Source organism: Aulonocara sp. 'chitande type north' Nkhata Bay, linkage group LG2 (genome assembly GCF_057382095.1).
Source record: "Aulonocara sp. 'chitande type north' Nkhata Bay isolate Kocher_YH1m ecotype deep benthic linkage group LG2, A_spYH_male_GT1.1, whole genome shotgun sequence".
NCBI lineage: Eukaryota > Metazoa > Chordata > Actinopteri > Cichliformes > Cichlidae > Aulonocara > Aulonocara sp. 'chitande type north' Nkhata Bay.
In genome coordinates, this window is record NC_141345.1 from 4,031,050 (window position 1) to 4,051,950 (window position 20,901).

The window sequence follows — 20,901 nt, forward strand, 5'->3', positions numbered from 1 at the left end:
CGCACCTGGACTGTAAACGTGGTCTATTGAAGTGGAAAGTATGCGGCAACGGCAAATGAAAATGAATGGCATGCCTTAGTAAATGTCTGAAGTTGCTTTCTGTTGCATTTTTTTAAAAAATTGATTGTTGAATGTATAAATGAGTTGGATTCAAGTGTGACTGTATATGGCTTTGTCACTAAATATGAGTGGCATCTCTGACTGCAGGACTGTGTAAACGTTTTAGGCAGGTGAGAAAAAACAAAGAATGCTTTCAAAAATGGAAGTGTTAATCATTTATTTTCATCAATCAACAAAATGCAGTGAATGAACAAAAGAGAAATCGAAATCAAATCAATATTTGCTGTGACCGCCCTTTGCTTTCAAAACAGCGTCAATTCTTCTAGGTACACTTGCACACGGTTTTTGAAGGAACTCGACTGGTGGTTGTTCCAAACATTTTGGAGAACTAAGCACAGATCTTCTGTAGGTGTAGGCTTCCTCACGTCCTTCTGTTTCTTCATGTAATCCCAGAAACACTCGATGATGTTGTGATCATCTTAATGACTTTGACTGTATGTTTGGGGTCGTTGTCCTGCTGCAGAATACATTTGGAGCCAATAAACAATCATTTATATTTCTGAAACCATTCTTTGTTTACAGCATTTTTTCCTCACCTGCCTAAAACTTTTGCACAGTACTGTGTATCAGCTAAAGCGTTTCTAAATACCAAATATTTAAAATGTTGTCAAATCGCAGCCCACATGCAAGCAATGTGAAGTAATAGACAAAGTAACAAAGAGCAATTATGTAATGCTGCAGAGTCAGAACTGTCATTTTGTGCCAACTTCGAATGCTCAGTACAGTAATTTGATCAGAGATACAAGATGAAAGAGCGTAACCAAAGGCTTTGCTTTTGCAGAGCTTTGTTTGACTACGATCGAACGAGGGACAGCTGTCTGCCCAGCCAAGGCCTGAGCTTCTCTTATGGGGATATCCTTCATGTCATAAACGCTTCTGATGATGAGTGGTGGCAGGCGAGGCTTGTCACACCTCACGGAGAGAGTGAGCAGATTGGGGTCATTCCAAGCAAGAAAAGGTATCACTCCTCTTCATTTGCAGCGGTGTACGAATGCCAGACGAGGCTAATGTGATTACTCCTATTCATGCCCGGCCTGAACTTGATATATTTCTCTTTCTTTCCCTAGAGTGGAGAAGAAGGAGCGGGCCAGGTTAAAAACAGTCAAGTTCCACGCCAGGACAGGCATGATTGAGTCTAACAGGGTAAGTGTAGAGGGCCAGCTGCTCCCTGCCCTGGTGCCAGAGCGGCTGTCTTCAGAGCTGCTGCTGGGCTCCCAGGGAGATGGCCTACTTCCCCCCTGAGTGTGGGAAAGGGACCAGCACCTGCTCACTGAAGCAAGCACAAAAAGCTCTCGAATTACTATATAGATTACCCAGAGGCTCCGCGAAGAGGAAGAGATTTCCGCAACCTCCACAGCTCGTGCACTCAGTGATATTAAGAAATGTGCACTTGCAAAATGTCTGCACGTCTGTCAGACGACAATCTCTCAGATGTAATTTGCAGAAGCATAAATCAGCTTTAATTTTGGTCTGTATTATTTTCTGTGGTACAAGGATTAAATTTATTGAAGATGTTTAATTTGGTAAACGCATGCTTGTTTCCTTCACATTGATGTGCCATTCATATCCACCCATTACCTGCCTTTCATTTTCATTATTTAATGTGAATTGTTTGTTTACATTTCATTTGTTTTTGTTTGATTTTGCATGGGTGTTGAAGTACCTTCATTGAAACCCATTCTGTTTTTGTTTTCACCCTCTCATTGAACCCCCCTCCCTCCCTCCCTTCCTCCCCTCTCTCACCCACACATCAAATAGCAGCCAGTCAAAGTAAAGCGCAAAAAAAGCTTCAACCTCTCACGCAAGTTCCCGTTTTACAAGAGCAAGGAGAATATTGTGCAGGAGTTGGAGTCTGAACGTGAGTACCAGCTGTGTGATTGGGGTGTGCGGTGGTAGTGGTGGGGGAGGGGTGTTGTTTTCATCCTCTTTCCCCTTCATGCTTCAATTCTGTTTCTCAACTTTCATCTTTCCGCTCACCTCCAGGGATGGTTTGTGCGATGGCATCACTCTCATCCCTTTCTCACTGTCCCAGGGAGATGCCACAAGCCAGCACCACTGAGCTGGAGATGTGGGGTTCTCTCTGGTGTGTCTGTCTGTGGGCTCCGGAGGAGTGTTCTAACTGTGTGTGCTGCCAGCTGGGTGTGTTCTCGGCTGTATTAACACACACGCCTTCTAATGCTGTGATGCTACTCCTTGTATATAAGGCCTGATCAATTTCCCAGTCAGTCACTGACCCACAACAGGAAGAATCTCATTAACCAGGCCGAAGCTTTTACACTTAACAGGTCAAAATCCCATTTTAATGGGATTGGGCTTGTGTAATTGAAAGGCCGTGGCTTACTATGAACAAAGTGGAGCTCAGGCGCAATGAGTACCACAGCGCCGTGTGTCAGTGGGCCTGGCGAGCACTACACAGCACTCCTCTCTCTCTTTCTCTCTCCCTGCCCCAACTCTCACTAACCTCTTCTTCTTCCTGTCTGCTTTCTTCTCTTGGTTTCTGCTCTCACCTGTCGGGACACCTAGGACTTCCCAGGGTTAAGCGATGACTTTTATGGATCAAAGAGTTTGAGTAAGTGTGTGGTTGTACTGTGTCAAGCAGCTGTCCCCTGAGCTCAGAGAAAAATGCTTTGTCTCCGCAGGCCCAGCTGGGAATGCAAAAAAAGAAAAAAATTTAGAGTGACACACACAAACCTGTGTGCTCACAGAAAAAAACACACTCACACATCTACACAGATTCACAGTGTGGATATATATTTTAAATAAAAAGCATTCCCAAGAGAGGCTGGGTGAACATTACACTTATTTTGAATGTCTCACAACATTTTTCTACATGTTTTGTCATACAAGGTCACGCAGAGCTACAATACATCACCAGAGCAGGGTGTTGCTTTATTCCCCAAAGTCAACCAGCTCCTGCCTCCCTTCTCTCTACAGTGTAGCGCCGTATGTTTTCAGTCTTTTCTATGCTATGAAATCAGCTGCCACCGGCACAGATCTAGCAATAGGAAACACTGGCCTGGGGATTGTGGGTCATTTGGGATGTTAACACAGGAAGCACTTAATTTCCTATTGCTTGCACCTAAAACCACTTCCCAAATACTGCCAGAGCATGGCTGCTGCACCAAACCAAACTTCTGCTTTCGTTATTCCCCTTTTTCTTATGTGGCCTAGTTGCTGAGAAACAGAGTGCTTTTCTTTTTCCCCTTTTTGTCCTTTGAGGCAGGTGAAACTAAATTTCACCCATAGGAAGAGAATTGACTTGAATGCCACTGTGGTTATGGTTTTGTAAAATGATCTGAAACTCTCTTGCTTTTGCAGAATGCCTGACATCCAACACAAGTGACAGCGAAAGTAGTTCGAGTGAGTCACCTTTAATTTCTCATGGTCTCTCTGGTTTCTTTTACTCTGCCCACATAGATGAATAACACGGTAGATGTCCTTAAATGTACGTGTGAAATTATATCTGCAACCTAATATTTCATTTTGGAGTTTTATCAGCTGTGGCAGCTTTATGTAATTCCTTCAGACAGGATGTAAAATTTCATTTTTTTAAAATTTTTGTTGTTACAGAGGGTCAGGAGGACACAATTCTTTCCTATGAGCCAGTCATTCGACAGGAAAGTAAGTGAAATCGCTTCTCCACAATCTGTCATGCTGTAGATTTTTACATTTATCCTCACTTGTCTTCTCTGTTTTTGATTCAGTCCACTACACAAGACCTGTGATAATTTTGGGCCCAATGAAGGACAGAATAAATGATGACCTCATCTCTGAGTTCCCCCACAAGTTTGGCTCGTGTGTACCACGTGAGTTGACAACACTCGACACCTCTACACAGTACGCTAAACAAAATAGCAGCAACAAAAATAAACTTGTTCCATTCACTTCTGCAGATACAACTCGTCCTAGGCGAGAGAACGAGATTGACGGCCAGGACTACCACTTTGTGGGCTCGAGAGAGCAAATGGAGAAGGATATCCAGGATAATAAGTTTATTGAAGCGGGCCAGTTCAACGAGAACCTCTATGGGACAAGCATCTTGTCTGTCAGAACTGTGGCTGAGAGGGTAGGCATCGAGCATTTCTCTGTGAGCTTGGGTTACCAGATTGGGTGGCCTGTTAAATCAGAAAGAGTTAAATTTTCACCACTATGAGTATTTTAAAGTATTCTCTACTTGCCTACAGGGGAAACACTGCATTCTGGATGTTTCTGGGAATGCCATAAAACGACTGCAGCAAGCACAACTTTATCCGATTGCCATCTTTATCAAACCAAAATCCATTGAAGCCCTAATGTAAGTCGAAGCTTTTGTACATACTGTCATCAAGATCACAGCTGGTCTGTGTCCGTCGTACTAACCGTAACTACTGTCACTTTCAGGGAGATGAATAAGAGGCAGACATATGAGCAGGCCAATAAAGTCTTTGACAAGGCAGTTAAACTGGAGCAAGACTTTGGGGAGTATTTCACAGGTCAGTCTCATTGCCAACAAAAAATATTTGTACTTACAATTTGGGATATAGGTTTTGATTTTTTTTTCTCAGTGATCTGGTTATTTATTGTCATTGAAGTCTAAAGTCAGTGAATTCTGTGGTTGTATGTAAGTCTATAGGAAATTGACCCTCCAGCTCCCTTGAGCCATGACCTCAGTGAATAATCTCAATCCATAATTTTAAGTTTTATTTATGACCTGATGGTGTGTGTTTGTTTATGATTTGGCTTTTTGGCTTCATAAAACAACTGAATTGATTGATCAACAGAAGAATTTCTTGATTAGGTTACTTTTTGGTGGGTGGGGGGACTCTAGTTCTGATGCAACCAAATAACACACCTCTCTCCCTTTGTGTTTGCCTTCAGCTATTGTACAGGGTGACTCACTAGAGGAGATCTACAACAAAATCAAGCTAATCATTGAGGAGCAGTCTGGGCCCTACATCTGGATCCCCTCCTCAGAGAAACTCTGAGCTTCCTGCCGTCCTCTCTGCATCGGCACAGAGCTCCCCTCCTGCCTCCCAGAGACCCCACCCAAGCCCAAATAGCCCCTCTCCTCACCTCCTTTTTGCAGATATGTTTCATATCAAGTTTTAGTGTCATCATTATGTTACTCTCTAAATGAAAAAGAAGTCTTATCACCATTACTGTGACTGTGCACACCCCTGCATGAGTTTCTCAACAAATCCATTCAAGACTGGAAATGCCATTCCAAAGGAATTTGACAACCGCAAACAAAAGGGAAAAGGAATACATCCTTTCGTGAACTGGGACTGACTGAAGATCAGAAGGTTTTGCAGAAATCTGGAGAGGAGTTGGGATTCAAAAAGAAGTTTCAGGGGATCAGAGACAAATCATACCAAGTTGGAACACTTTGTAAATGTTCATCAAATCACATTATAAAAGACACGCAAGACAAGAAGTTGAAGACCAATAAAGGGTTTTTTCTTTTTTTTCTAAAAAAGACTGGATAAATCGAGCCCTGCTGATGGTACTGTTCAAGGAGTCATCTCTCTTGTTTATAATGACTGAGGAAATTAGTAGAGGAGCCTACAAACTGATCTATTTATCACAAACCAGCTTGCTGTTTGGTCATCTGCCAGTTGTCTGTGCTGCAGCTGATAAAGACATCTTGGGAGGCAGATCAAGAAGAAGTGCGTTGTGAATCTCTACATTTATATTATGAAATCACAAAATAAATGATGAAATCCTACTGAGATTTTACTACATATTAAAAACTACACATTTTACACTTCACTAGAATTGTCAATTTGGAGGGCTGTTAGTTCCTTTTTTGTTTTGTTTTTGTTTTTTTTGTTTTTTCTTGTGGGATTTTTTTTTGCTTGTGGTTTTTAGCTGCTCTGTGTAAAGGACGGGGGTAGAGAAGTGTAACTGGGCTCTCTGCAAAACACCAAACTGCCTTACATCAAATACAAATTCTGTTTTGTGACTACCTGTTGTCTGTGAGGGAGGCTGAACACAATTGATGAGGAAAATCTTTCCTATTTGTGACCTCCAACTGTCAGGAGGCCTGACTTGAGTGCAATAGATTAAGAAAAGAAGGAAAAAAAATTGCCTCTGTTGGCACTTTCCCTCCCCTGTATTTCAACCCTCTTCCTTTATAATTAAAGAAGAATTTGGCCAATGGATTGCAATTTGGATAACCAGAGCCTCCCAACTCATGTTGAGCAGCAGATCACCCTATTACACTCTCTGCCTTCCCAGAGGATTCTCTTCTGATTGGTCACACGGTACTGTCGTATCTGCCGCCATGATGGTGGCCTTAAAACGGGTAGAACAAGACAATAATTGTATTGGATGTCCTAAATATTAGAGTAACTATAACCTGTTTTCGATTGCCCCCCATCCCCCTCCCCCGTCCACCAACCAAAAACACTAAAGTTGGGTTTGAGAAAACCTACGCTTTGTGCATCTATAAATCGATGAATTCTTAATCTATTGTTGGCAGGTGCTGAAGCACTGTGTTGAGCTCTTGGCACGTCTGGGGGTGAGCTTGGCCAGCTCAGGAATCTTAACATACAGATACCATTTCCCCGTGACTGAACAGCCACGTTTGGGCGATTGCACAGTTGTCAAATGTGAACAAACTACTCAAAGGCACTGTTGCTTAGCTAAAGCTGTTTCCAAGTGGACAGTGTAATCGGGCTGTACTGTCTTTTTTCTGCAAGGCTGGGAGCTTGTTCAAGGCCATCAGTTTGGTAACCTTTGAGTTTGCTTTGTGGCGTCACCAGGATTGAAATGACCTGCACCATCCTTCCATGCATATCTTGGCACTATACGTTAATGTGTGCATGTGAGAGAGCACGTCTGAAGGAGGAGTGCTGTGGCCCTTGACCCTGTGAACGCTTTTGCTTTCTTCCTCAGCTTTTTTTTTTTTTTTTTTGGGAAGAGTACAAAGGGATATACTTCTTTTTTCTCCTCAGAGAGCCAGACCCAAACAAGAAGTGTTAACCTAGACCCCTGGGTCCCTTGCTCTCTCCCACCCACAGAGCACCTGTACCTGCAGGCATTTTCTGAACAGGTGTGCCCACCTGCCAGGCACCACTGCTAAACCAGCTGTCATTACCTGTGTCAAAACCAGAGTTCAGGGAATTACCGAAGGGAACAGAGCCATTTATAAACTGCTTGCAGACTGTTTCAAAGGGTGTGGTAGCTGTACGATGTAAATAAGCCCCCAGCAGATCCCCCTCACCTGTGCTTCATGCATGTGTGAATCAAACTGGGACAAACATGTTTTATAGACCACAAATGTCAGGTAAGTAAAGTTTGAGCTACTCTTGAGATATAATTTCCATACAAATGTGCTGTATTGTTGGTATTTCTCTTCAAATGCCTATTGGAACACTAACTAGTCAGTTGGGAATTCAGTTCCCTCAAGTAGGGCCTGTCTACATGTGATTTCTTGTGGAACGTGTCTGGGTGTATAGATTTTAAAAAAAAACAATATATTGTAAAATAAAGTGATGCAGGCAGAAACCTACACAATATCACAGGAAGCAGGAGCATTGATCAGTACATTATTAGAGGTTTAGAATTGGTCCACTCTGGCGTTTAGTTGAAATACAGCTGACTGTTAACAATGTGTGTGGTATTCATACCTCAGTCAGCCATGTCAAAGCCCAAAGAACTTGATTTCATTTTACACTTTTCCATTGAGGTTGTGATAAGATGGAACCTGAATGCCTCTGTGTGTGTATAATTGACGAGGGTCTTTGTTCTGATGAGAGAAATGACGACATATATACTTTTATTTTTTTGGGTGGGGGGACAGGGTTCTTGTTTGTACTTTTGGGTGATGATATGTTTATGTTATAGCACATCTGTGCAGTAAGTGCTTGCAAACATGAACCCTTTGATTGTACAGTAGTTTCCTTCCTGTCACTGCAGGTAGTACAGCCTATCAGGACACTCGGCCTCATGGTCTTCCCTGTCCTAGTCATGAGGGAACACAGTCCTGCAACTTTTGTTTGGGTTTTATTTTGGGACTTGACAAGAGTTTATTTGTTTGAAAATAAAATATGTGACTCAGATATGATTTTAATGTGCCTTTTATTCTACTTTGGGATACAGATTGGCTTTAAAAACAACTACTGCAGTGGTAGATTTATTTAATTTATTTTTTTTAGTTTCTGTTGGAAAAGTATAAATGGATAGGAGCTTAGAACAAATGTTCAGGTAAGAATCAGACCAGAAATGAATGTACTAGTCTACCAGAATACACCACAGTTAAAATAATTTAAAAGAACATACCAAACTGGAATTTCTGGTAAATGTTTCTCATAACATTGAGAACGTTAGGGTGTTGAAAACTGAACTGAATAAACGTAGGTAGGTTTCCCCGAAGAACAGGCGTGCACCAGGCTCCCGACAGCTGACCTATACCTGTTTGTCTATTCTTTCATGTTGACATTTTTCTGTGCTTTGTCCAATCTGTCCAGGATTTTGCTGTAGAGACCAGACATCTGTGGGTACATAAATAACAGCTGTATAACTAAGCTTTTTATACCTCTATACAATGGAGCAGTTACTTTCATTGCTGTGTCCCAGTTTAACCTTATGAGACTGTGTTTTATTGCCATACTTTTCTCTTGACAAAGCTGCAATACTTAAAGGATCACCTCTGGTGAAGTTCCTTGAGCTAACTTCAAAACTATAATTGGTGTATTTTGATGAGCAACCCTGGAGTTGTACAATGACATGTAGATTTAATTCTGCCAAAAATCTGTATTTAACAAAGCAGCAGGATGATTTAAGCTACTATCAACCCAGTGTTTCATCCCCTTCCTTCTCTCCACCAGTCCTCTACCTGTGTCTCATAGCTCTCCTGTAGAGATCCCAGGTGGCGGACAAAGCTCATGGCCAGGCCACACCACTTCTCAGCTTCGGGGTATTGAGCCAAGCTGTACAGCAAAATCCCAGTGTTCCAAGCCTGAGTCAGCAACCACAAGGTCTCCATCTCTGGGAAGTCGTCCGGCTACGGAGAAGAGCAGGAAGATGTTCAAAAGGCCACCTGGGTTACTGTCTTGTACAAATCATTTTCAGTGGGTTGAGGCAGCAAATGCCAAGTAAACTTTCATCAAATCCTGTCCATTTGTATATTAACATTTACTTATGCTTGTAAGTCATAAAAACAGAGCATGAAACAAACTCAGTGGAGACGGTTCATTCATATTTCACAACACTTTAATCTTGTCCATTTACTTTGATCCAAAGAATTCCACATCTTTCAAGTAATAACTCAATATGAAAGGGGAAATGTGCGCTGCCTCTAAAGCTGCATAATGTCTCAATAATTTCATGTCTCTTTCAGAGCTGTAGCTCACCGGCAGTGTGACAACTTGTACAGCGCATTAACATTCAAATTGGCAGGAAGGGGTGGTGAATGGAAGCATCTGCTAATTGGAGTGCGGCTGATAGCCCATTGATAAAAAGAGGCTTCTAGAACAGCAGGCAAGCATGGAGTGGAAAAGAGGGGGTGAATTATATAGCAGGAGCATTCCTGTTGGAGGGAACAGGAGGTGGGAGCCGAGGGATGTCGGTGTGTGATTGGTGCTGACTCACTGCGGCTGCAATGATAGACAGGGCCTCCTCGTAGTAGTTCCACACCTCCTCGAGCACATGGGCCTCCACCTCTGACACGCCACTTGGGAGGGACAGCTTGATAAGGCTGTGAACACACTTGCTAAGATGAGGACACAGAAAAATAGTCAATAACCTATTCATTAAAAATCTAAAAAGAAAAAAAATGCTCATTAATGAAATGCTAAAGGTAGTGATGGTTGTGCCTGCAGTGCGCCAGGTCAGCCTGTGGTTGTTTCTTGTGCAGAAAGAGAGCAACCCTCAAGGCCTTCTTGCACAGCAGAGGGAAATAGGCTGGAGGCTCCATTGCCAAGGCTACATAAAGGAAAGACAATTAGAGCATAGAGTGAATACTGAAAACACTGATGTGTTTCTTTAGGTATTTCAGCACAGACATGATTAATAATAGAGGGTCTTTTTAACCTGCCATGGTCTCTAACATTTTGGGTTCAACACTTTCAAGCTCCAACACAGACTCCAGTATTGCCTCAACTATGGGATCATTCAGTTTAGCACGAGCTTCAAACTCATACAGCAGTAGTAGAGAGTCTGTCGGGTCCATTGGAAAGCTTCCTGTAAATTGAGAATACATTTTTATAGCTCAATTTCATGAAGTAGACTTAAAAAATTATGTCAGCTTTTTAATAACATATAACTGTGTTTAACTCTCCTTTTCTGTGTTTTAAATAGTTTACACTTTGCAAATAAAAATTGCTTTTAGTTTGAATAGTGTAGCTGCTAAATGCACCTGATGCTTTCAGGGTTTTCCACACCTCTGAACAGATCTGAATGTGCTCCAGAGTCTGAGTGAACTCCTGGAACCAGACAAACATGCAAAGCATTCTGGATTAATCATCGCCACCTAGTGTTTAGTTCCTTTTCAAAGGCAGGGGGATTCAAATTAAACACCTACGCTAGCACCAATGATGTTGTTAGTCACCTCTCCTCTCCACTGGTCTTGGTAAATTTCCATCCATGTGGAGTGAGAGTGTGCTAAATGTAGGAGATGGGCAGTGGGTGGCACACCTGGGTAGGGTGAGAAGACTTCCTGCCGAGCTCCAAAGAAGCAGCAGCAGCCATTAGCAGACATGTCCTCTGGCCCATGAGGAGAGTGCGATCAGGTGGGCACAGCTGGGAGAACTATAGGTTCATGTAGAAACACACATGTAGCCTTAATATTTATTTATTCTTTTATTTAAAAAAGCTCTGTCATTGAGATCAAGTTCTCTTTTTCAAGAGTTTGAGACTGACAGGTAGGCACAAAGTACAGATAGACAAATAGAACTTTTAAAAATCTTCCAGTAACATCATAATCTGTGGGCTTATATTTTTGTAGTTCATTTCGTTTGTAGGCAGCAAAGACTCAGTTTTTACAGTTTGAATAAGAACACAGCACAGCCACTGTCAGAATAGACATTTAGACACAGTGAATAGACATTTAAGCACGTATGACAAAGGAACTAACACATGATACGCTACATGGACAAAAGTATTAGGCTACACCTCTTATTCACTGAATTCAATAAAGCTATGGGGTTGTTTTTTGAGGTTTGCCTGGACCTCCTAGCAGTAGTGAAGGGAAATCTTAATGCTTCTGCTTACAAAGACATTTTTGACAATTCTGCACTTCCAAATCTATGGGAAGAGGTTGGAAAAGACCCTTTTCTCTTCCAGCATAACTATTCCCAAAAGAACAAAGCCAGGTCCATTAACGTGTGGCTGGATAATTTTTGGTGTGGTAGGTCTTCGCTGCCATCATCAAACACCTTTAGGACTGAAGTAAAATGGAGACTGTGATGTCCAGCATCAGTCATAGTTAAATGGGCAGAAACTCCAACAGACACACTCCAACATTTGCAAAAAACATTCCCAGAAGCGTGGAAGTTGCTATAGGTGCAAAGAGGGGATCAGTGGTCATAAAGCTCATGTAAGTGTAATGTGTAGGTGGGTCCATAGTTTTGTACATATAATGTAGGAAAGTATTTCTAAAATACTGTATTTAAATTCTGACTACGTTTAACCAAAAGTCAAAGTAAGTATAGCGCTTTTCTAGTCCCTAAGGACCCCAAAGCACTTTATACAACCAGTCATCCACACATTGGTGATAGCAAGCTACATTGTAGCCACAGCCACCCTGGGGCGCACTGACAGAGGCGAGGCTGCCAGACACTCTGACCACCACCAGTAGGCAACGGGTGAAGTGTCTTGCCCAAAGACACAACGACCGAGACTGTCCAAGCCGGGGTTCGAACAGGCAACCTTCCGATTACAAGGCGAACTCCCAATTCTTGAGTCACGATCGCCCACTAGTAAGTTGAATTTCTTATAAATAAGATCAAAATAATTGTATATGGGGTACTTTTAGGCATCAGGGCATGTATGTAAATCAGACATGAGAAAATCGCTGGCAGAAATCAAACTTTATAGATCCAAATGTAATGGTATGTATTCCATTAAAGCTAAGGTTAAGGAACACATATTATTGTGAGTGTAAACTGATACGTTTCTATTTATAAAGCAATGTTTATTCCTGTTCAGGTGCTTTTGATCTACACCCACATAGAGCAGACATTGATTAATTCACCTGACAAAGCTAAAAAGGACACTTGCCTGGTAAGAGAGCACAAAGAAATCTCTCATTTTGTCAGGGCTGCTCTCGCACTGCAAAGCCAAGTTCCAAGCTGTAACAAGGACACACATGAGCACACAGACAAAATGAAGGTGCTGCAAGATTTTAAGTCATAGCACACCACGTTAGATTGAAGTGAAAAGAAGAGAAAGAATCTTAGCACCAATCTTTCTGAACCAGTTAGCTTCCTCTGTGCGTTGATCGACAGTCATGTGAGAGGGGTGTGAAATTGTCTGCAGAGCTGAAGTGACGGCAAAGAAAACATCCGAGGGTTATGACGCACAACACATGACACTGTAGTTGAGACACTTCCACTCACAATGCAATTAAACCCTCATGGATTTGCACTTACCCTTTTTTAGATGCGGCAGCAAGACATCCAGACTTACATCACTGCATGGAATGAATGTAGGAAATATAGATCTGTTGTTGTTTTTTTCAGTTAAATCAGCATCAATTTGAAATATGAAAACATTCGGTATTTTCCCTCTTTCTCGCCTCACCTTATTTCATCACTCAATTTTTCTATTGTGGAGAGAACAAGCCGAACCAAACACCTAAAAAGATGAATGAAGAAATTGGCGTTGACCTCCTTTCTTTCACCTACTAACTGTATTATACAGAGACATACTTTCAGTGAAAATGTGAGGGAATATAGGTCAGTGGATCATAGAGGTGTGTGGAAAACTATGAGACTAAATACAATCTCTGAGCCACCTCTACTAAATGTGTGACGCAGTACCATCATGACCCAATTCGAGATTTAAACATGAGTCATTATTTTCAGATCTCAAAAACCAAACATGATATCCATTAGCAAAGTTAGATATTAGCATCAAATGTATACGTATCTAAGACTGCATCCAAATCAAGACAATAAGAATGCAAGCACATAATAAAAAAAAACGCAATTATTCACAAGTGGAAGCTTTATTTTTATTTTTTTAAGTTACCATGAATATTAACTCGGTTTCAAATTATTAAAGTACCAAATTAAAATGTTCTTTGTGCTCATGATGAGTGTATGTAACTGTATGTTTATTTAATAACAGCCTTATGTGTAAGGCTCTGTACTCAATCTGTTTTTGGCTACATACTGTCACATCATATCATTCATGTTAGATACTATTTTAATAAAAGTGAGGTTAAAATGTTGCTTCTTTTTTTTAGGTTATCCTTAAGTTTTCACATACCTCAGAGCAACCAGAACCTGTGCTTGATCTTTGGAGTGTTCACACAAAATCTCCAGTGCTTTCATGGCGGTTTCCTGTTGTCCATTCTGTCACAGAGTTAGAAACTTTCTCATCACCATTAATGCCACCCACCACCAATACTTATCGATGCGCATCAGAATCACATAGTACACTAAAGAAAATTCAAGCTGATTTAATAACTGAAACTATTGATTATAATAGCTGGGGAAAGTTACAGTCACACCTCTTTTTGTATAATAGTATAAAGTATGTAACTATTGAGGAAGGACTGCAGTATAAGTCTACACGAACAAGAGTTGAAAAATATTTAAGCTTTATCTTTGATCCCAGCTGGCTTTGACATTTTCCTGGAAAGGTTTAACATGCTCAATCATCTTCTCAGTGATGCTATTCTTCTCAGCCCCTTCTGCACAGGAACCAGTATGAGTTCAGTGACAAGGACATAATCCCTCATCAACTTCCCACTCACAAAAACTGCCAGTTTCTGTCCAAGCTGCAAATAGCACTGATGAGGCGCTATATCATCATAAGACTGGGAAATGTAATAATAACTCAATCAGACCTAAACTGAAGGACTGGTGTACAGAAACGAGCAATGAGTCCTGTGATAAATTCTACCTCCAGAGCAATCTGAGCAGCCAGACTCAGGAGATTGGAAGCAGCATCCTCCGACACCAGCAGTCTGTCCTCACAGGCTACAGGATTCTTGGACAGACGTCCCATTGCATGCAATGCACCTGAGGCTAGCAAAAAATAAATAAATCAGCCACATCATCAAAAATAATATGGTGAAAATATTGCTGTTATTATGGCAACACTAGTATGATTTATAAAGCACCCCAGTCCCAGTAAGTAATCTTTTTTAGGTACCTTTCTCTGCCTCATTCTCCTGCACAGCCACCTTGTATACGCTAAACTGAGTAAAAATGTTGTCTGGATCACATCTCTGTGCTTCCTTAATTGCTTCTTTGGCCTTACAAAAATTAAGATTTTTAATACAGATGAAAACATATTTGCATGCAGTAACTGTAAAAAAAAATATGCCAGGGACACCTTCAGTTGTCACTAGTGACATATAAATACTGGTGTTCTTAAAATTACCAACTACAGCAGCCTCAAGTTCTCTTACCTTTTCCAGTTGCTTAAGTTTTAGGAAGCAGGAAGCTCTGTTTCTTTGCAGTTTGGCTAAGTTGGGCTCCATTTGACCTCCCTTGAAGAGACTTAAGGAGTAGTTATACCACTGAAGAGCCTCAGAATAGCTTCCAGCCTGGAAACACAAAGTTAAACTTTTGTCCATGTGAAAAGTAAAGCTCTACACTGAACCTATGCTAAATAAACTACTTACTTATGGTGGAAATTCAGAAAACAAGAACTAACACTATAGGAAAACTTCTAACATACACATGCTGTTTTATAAGGAAACATCAAACAATACCTAACAAGGGTTAGGTGGACCTTTTTGTGGCCACCTGCCTGTTGTGAAGCAACACTGCAGATTGTGAACATGCTTATAAGTATGCATGTCTGTATGGACTCTAAAATGCATTGTGAATAGATGTGTACCTCAAAGTACTTGGATGCTTTATCCCACAGCAAGACATGGAGACTTGTAAGAGCCTGTGTGGTCAGCTGTTTGCCTGTACAGTGGCCTATGTGGGTGTAAAAAAATGATCATACTAATACAGTAGCACATTTAAAGTATTATTCATTCTTTTTAATACTATACGCAGTGATAAATATATAGTATTTGTCATGCAATTTAGTTTTTTTCTGTCTTAATTTAGATTTATTATAGTACTGATAGCAAAAATAAAGTACCAGTGATAACATCCTCAATCTTCTGTTTGCCCAGCAGCTCTTTGCCTCTCTGCAGCAGCAGCTCAATGTGCAAGACAAGAGCAGTTCCCAGGTCAGGGGATGTCTCAAAGTGCTGACACACACTTTTCAAATACTCAAAAGCCAGCGCTTCTCTAGAAAAATAACAGACATATTCAGATCGATAAAATATGCCTGAGACTTAAAAAAAGATGCTTCTTTCTGTATTATATATTTCTACAAAAAACTAATGGGAATTATTACCATACAAACAAAGATTTTTTACCTCTTTTCAGAGATTAATAGTTTCACTGTGCTTAGGCACAGCTCAAGAGAAACTTCTGATTCCAGCATCTCATTAAGTCCTGAAAATGAATTTTTAAAAATGCTTTTTAATGTGCATTTGTAACTCTGCTGAAGTCATCTACAGAGACATATTAACTCTTTCCAAGGCTCTCGGTATAAGTATCTATTGCTACTGTAGTCAGAACAGCTCTAAGAGAACACCTAACCCACAGTTTTATCACTTTGGAGACTAACAACCCACTGCAGCACCAATCAAATTCTGTCTAAATAACTCAATATGTTCTGGTTGTGGTATCAACTAACCTGCTCTAAAGTCACTGTCTGATGACTCACATCTCAGGAGTATTTTGATCTTTAAGTACAGTCCATATGTGCTCACGCATTCCTGTCAAATTACACAATTAGCTGAAAAGCTGAAAATTCCTCTGCTTATATAAATAACAATCTAAAAATGATTCCTAATGTTTTACCTTGTTTGCTAAGCTAACAGCGTTGACCGCCTTCTCTGCAAACTTCTCACAGTCCCACTCCAAATAAACAGTGGCGAGGAGCCGCAAAGCCTTGGCCTATTGTAGGGAAATTAACATCACTTTTATTACAATTGTAATTCTAAATGACAGTCATGTTTGTATGAAAGTTTATATTGTACTGTCTTACCAAAACTTCAGATCCAGGGCCATATTTCATATTCATTTTCCCGATATCATAGCTTTGACTGAAACGGAAACATTTCTCTTCGATTGCAACCTTTATCAACATTTTTCTTGGGAAAATGAACATTAGAATATTACCTCAACCAAAAAGCAGTGTCTTCATACTTCCTCACATTGTAAGCATCTATTCCAAAGTTGTAGCACATTAGGGAGAGGTACGCAGTCTGTATTGAGAAAGTATAATCACAGTTAACATCCCCCACACATCCCATAACAATATGTAGTGTAAAAGTGAAAAATCAATATATAGTGTTGTTATAATAGCAACAGATGGCCTTTTTTCTTACATCCTTTGGTAGTCGCAGCAACATGTCTTTACAACGCTGAATGTAGGCCACAGCCTCTTTGTTATTGCCTTGAGTTATGGCCTGTAAAGGAGAACAGATCTGAACTTATAATTAAATGTCAGCAAACAATATAATACTCCCTATTAGCTGTCAGAAATTTACCCCTCTCATTGTTTCTCAGTTCACATTTTAGCTGTCTCACACTTCACACTGCAAGTCTGTCAGAATGGCACTTCCTAAGCTGCCAAATATCACAAGAACAAATATTCACATCGAAGGTGTCGAACATCACATGCGCCACAGCTCACCGATTCTGCTTGGTATGAGAGAATTCGAAGTAGATCCTTCTCCACATCCTCCTTGGATGAACTGATGTCAGCTGTGCCATTGCCTCTGGACATCAGTTGGCTGTAGAGGATTTCAAGGCTCTGGAGATATTCGATTCTGAGTCATTTCTAAAAACATGGTATTTGTGTTTGCTTCAAAACCTACACAGAATTAAGAGACTATCAGTATGAGTGTTATTTTCTTCTTCACCTTGACAGCAAGGCTTAAGTATTTATCTGCCATCTGGGGATTTTTGCAGTCCAGCCAGGTTCTCCCTGTTTTGCTGGCCATCTGTAAAGATTAGACACTGACAAACATGCCTTGTCCTCCTGAAACATTGGGCACTCACAGAGGCTGCCTTCAGTACTGCTTACCAGAATCTGCTTGCGAATGGTGCCCTCTGTTGGGTTCTCAGGCTCACAGCAGTACAACAGACTGCATGCAACATGACGCACTGTAAGCATAGTGAGAGTATTTGAATGTGAGGAGAGAAGATCCCAAAATACTACCACTGTAATAAAGCATAGAAAAATGCACAGTGGAACACAATCAGTCTTGGACTGGCCTCCTCAGAGTCCAGACCTCAATATTATTAAAGTCAAAATGGGATCAAAGTGGGATCATCTTGACAGAGAACTGAAAAAAGGCAGCCAACTTCCAAAGAAGAGCTTTGAATCTCCTTCAACAAGCCTGGAGAACTATTCCTGAAGACTACTTAAAGAAATTACAAAAACCTTTAAAATTTAGGATGGGTTGAACAATAAAGGTGCTCATACCAAATATTAACTTTGAAACTTTATATATTTTATATATATAAAGTTTATATATTTCCATGCACATTTGTATGTTTAAATGCATTTCTGTATATATTTCCTATTTTCCTAGCAAAATACGAAAAATAAGGGGTGGAACAATACAAATACAAATTTACCTTGGGCTTTTTGAATTGTACTTATTGTGACACCCACATTCTTAGTAACTCCCCAGTTCCACAGCTTGATGGCACACTCCTCCAGCTGTAAACACGACAACAAAAAAAATTATGCCAGCTTCTTGTATATGAGTATTAACAATATTACATTAAATTAAAGTCTTTAAACTTCATGCAACTATTGCAACAGTCATATAACTTGTAGTAGGTTAGATTAATTCAGCAACAAGAATATTAGCGGTGTAAAAAAAATTATTCAATAAGTATTTGTTAATTCTTCATTTTATTTTATTTTTTGGGGGGTTTTATAGTTATACTATAACTTTACATCACTACTGACTTGTGGCGTATAGTTAAACAAGTTGGCATGTTTTTGTCTACCTGCGGATCTGGTATTTTGGGCAAAGCCTCAAGTCCAGGGACTTCAGAGAAGAGCTTCTCTATCACTTCATCATAATCTGTTAGCTGCTTTTGCAGCAGGAGCTCAGTAAGACCTGTGTATTAAAAAAAAGTCAACAAAAACAGACGTTGACAGGACACAAACAGGGTAACAGTGGACATGTTGTCTTCTGAAGTGAAAAGTGACATCTGATTTTTCATGCAATAAGAATATCCGAATTTTCTACACTATAAAGAAAACCAGATACTGTTTGTGCAAGACAATAAAGTGTGGGACATGGAGAGCACCCCACTTTCTTATTCTTTTGTTTAAGTTAAAAATCTGTCTTAAAATCCAGTTTGACTACATTAATGTCCTTTCTCATTTCAAAAATAATTCAGATATTCTCTTGTGTCTTAATGTTAGGCTATTAGCACTGAAATATTAAGCCAATTATTAATGATTGTTCATCTTTTAAGGTAGAATATAATCTAAAATGAAGTATGAGTCATACATCCCAAATTAGGTTAATTAGTTGCCATTTTAAAAAAGTATTCATTTACATATTAGCAAGTTAGGGGGCTAGCTTGTTATAATAATGTAAAATATAACGATAATTCACTGTGGCTGGTGACCAAGATAACACGAGCAGTTTAGTGGATAACATGAACCCCAGTTTTATGCCTCTAATCATCTGTATTATCAAGCTGCACAAAATGTATAAAAAGTCTATAACAAAGCAGTTTCTTTAAAAATTCTAAGACCCTGTTTGAAATACACATAAGGTCTTCAAGTACCCTTTTTACCCATTGAATAAAGAGAATGTACTCTCCATTAAAAACTGCTTTAAAAGTTTCAAATTGTTACCCAGGTGTAGATTTGTACTTACAAATGTAGATGGCAGCCTGCTGGCTAACGTTTTCTTGCTATAGTCCCAACAGCAGTAAGTTTTAATAATACAACTTTTGGGATTTTCAGACTTTGCCTGTTTAGTTCCCTTTATCTTTTAGAAAAATAACTATTACTTCCATGGCCTGAGTAACATTTAGCTAATATACCAGAGGCACAAAACTGTTATTAGCTATTGGGCGTCCAGATAATAGATGCAACTTAACAATTTGTGAATTAGCTAGGTTGGAAGCTAAATTAACAACTAAGCTCCAGCTCCAGTTGGTACCCAATATGGTTTCGAAAAAACACTTTAATAAATAAATAGGTGGGTCAAGAGAAAGAGTCAGTTACTCACTTTTCACAGTTGAGGTAAGTTCCTCCATGTCTAACTTTTTGTGGAATAAAAATATCTGTCAGGCTAGGTGCTAGCAGCTAGCTCCTCACTGAAATGTTGGCATTTGATTGACAGCGATCACAAAAGCCCGCGAAAAAGAGAGCGAGGTTAGCAAAACAACTGAAAATAGCTATTACTCCAATAGAGGGAATTATTCTGCCTACCTTAAGCTGTTCCTAATACTAGCTTGATAATAATTGCAGGTGTGACAAATATCAAATACTATTAAACAAAGGGATAAAGACAGCTTCTGTTGGTTACTGTTTTATCCCCATCTTCTATAGAAAGTTATTTGCTAGAGGGGCAAGGTCCTACAAGACCTACAGTTCATCTCAAAACTTTGCAATGGGGAGATTGGGACTAACTTCTTTTAGAGATTATTGTCTTGCAGCACAGATGAGTGCTATTGTACTTATGTAGCCCATCATAAAATACACATGGAAAAACACTAAAAAGAAAATACCTCCCATTCCCATACAGCCAATTGTATCAGATAACAAGGTTATATAAATATTAGGTGAAATTGACTCTTAAGGTATATAAAACTGTTATAAAAGAACATAAACTAGAGGAGACATTTATATTATCAAATCCTTGAGTTGTGATTTTATTGTGTGCATTCGGATTTCTATACAATATAATGAAAGAAGGAAAACTGCACAGTTTTGACATGTTTAAAGAGAAATATTTATTATAAAAGCAAGATTTCTATATATTTGCAGATGCAACACTATGTTGATATGAAGGTCAAAGAAATGTAACTGTTGAAAATGATTTGTCTTTTTTTCCCTTCATTTCCATTATCTACCTTGGTCTATGTATGTGTTGTGTAGTGTTTTATGTATATGGCTTATGTTTATGTAGTATTTCAATTTAAAAATAATTAAAACAGAAATAAGAATCAGCAAGGACTTTTGAGAGAAGGGTCATCTACTGGAGCACAAGATGATCCAGGCTATGCAGGGCTTTAGCTTTCTGGGAACATAAAATAAGGCAGTAAAGTCATATTAAATTTGATTTTTTTCAGTCATTTTAAGGTCAGCTCAACTCACTGCAAAGTTGAATTGCTAGCAGTGTACAAATCAAAGTTTGCTTACAGATAATGGAGTTCTGTCAAAAACTAAATGTTTTGACAGGGAGTGCTCTAAGTTTTAACTTTGCCAACACTAACTGGTATTGATCGCATGTTGGCACCAGTAGCTCTTAAATAAAGTCTATGGTTGATATTATACTTACTGTTATAAAGGAAGGAAAAAAGGGGGGAAAAAAGTATAAGCCCTTATTTCTTGGTAAATCTAAGAAGC

At 39.7% G+C, this 20,901-nt stretch overlaps 2 protein-coding genes across 20 annotated transcripts in view; one reads left to right on the forward strand and one right to left on the reverse strand.

The window, feature by feature from the left end:
* Positions 1-8,162, forward strand: part of dlg3 (discs, large homolog 3 (Drosophila)) — an 80,475-nt gene extending 72,313 nt beyond the window's left edge. For 4 of the 14 annotated variants that reach the window (XM_086302718.1, XM_086302709.1, XM_086302716.1 and 1 more), the window contains 9 exons: positions 902-1,078; positions 1,188-1,263; positions 1,879-1,978; positions 3,439-3,480; positions 3,691-3,741; positions 3,825-4,186; positions 4,305-4,414; positions 4,501-4,592; positions 4,978-8,162. In XM_086302718.1, coding sequence (XP_086158844.1) covers positions 902-1,078; positions 1,188-1,263; positions 1,879-1,978; positions 3,439-3,480; positions 3,691-3,741; positions 3,825-4,186; positions 4,305-4,414; positions 4,501-4,592; positions 4,978-5,084 — 1,117 coding nt within the window. In that variant the 3' untranslated portion in view covers positions 5,085-8,162. Of the gene's footprint in view, positions 1-901; positions 1,079-1,187; positions 1,264-1,878; positions 1,979-2,643; positions 2,690-3,438; positions 3,481-3,690; positions 3,742-3,824; positions 4,187-4,304; positions 4,415-4,500; positions 4,593-4,977 lie in introns of all 14 variants that reach the window. The other 10 variants (XM_086302747.1, XM_086302735.1, XM_086302744.1 and 7 more) reach the window with 5 other exon arrangements.
* Positions 691-19,934, reverse strand: tex11 (testis expressed 11). 6 transcript variants are annotated; one of them, XM_086302662.1, is made up of 30 exons: positions 19,762-19,934; positions 19,559-19,646; positions 18,315-18,427; positions 17,934-18,018; positions 17,377-17,456; positions 17,213-17,293; positions 16,984-17,103; positions 16,676-16,756; positions 16,467-16,552; positions 16,333-16,390; positions 16,146-16,241; positions 15,979-16,060; positions 15,656-15,734; positions 15,373-15,524; positions 15,118-15,203; positions 14,684-14,821; positions 14,425-14,527; positions 14,173-14,297; positions 13,534-13,619; positions 12,844-12,897; positions 12,693-12,733; positions 12,504-12,581; positions 12,322-12,392; positions 10,738-10,851; positions 10,460-10,526; positions 10,135-10,284; positions 9,918-10,026; positions 9,694-9,814; positions 8,939-9,106; positions 7,878-8,594 (listed from the first exon to the last, which is right to left on the reverse strand). In XM_086302662.1, exons 2-30 carry the CDS (start codon positions 19,584-19,586, stop codon positions 8,523-8,525), a joined length of 2,724 nt encoding a protein of 907 aa, XP_086158788.1. In that variant the 5' UTR covers positions 19,587-19,646; positions 19,762-19,934; the 3' UTR covers positions 7,878-8,522. The 6 variants fall into 6 exon arrangements, with proteins under 6 accessions (XP_086158823.1, XP_086158788.1, XP_086158803.1 ...); XM_086302697.1 differs by lacking the exon at positions 7,878-8,594 and adding an exon at positions 691-1,183 and having other exon boundaries at positions 19,559-19,934; XM_086302677.1 differs by having other exon boundaries at positions 14,425-14,470; positions 19,559-19,934.
* Positions 19,935-20,901: the final 967 nt, after the last annotated feature.

Excerpts from the sequence above, each read along its gene's own strand:
- tex11 (XM_086302697.1), bottom strand. The coding sequence starts at position 19,586 with ATGGAGGAACTTACCTCAACTGTGAAAA. Across the intron at positions 17,104-17,212 it reads ACTTAAGCCTTGCTGTCAAG|AGCCTTGAAATCCTCTACAG; the intron begins GTGAAGAAGAAA and ends GAATATCTCCAG. Across the intron at positions 15,735-15,978 it reads AGACAGTGACTTTAGAGCAG|GACTTAATGAGATGCTGGAA; the intron begins GTTAGTTGATAC and ends ATTCATTTTCAG.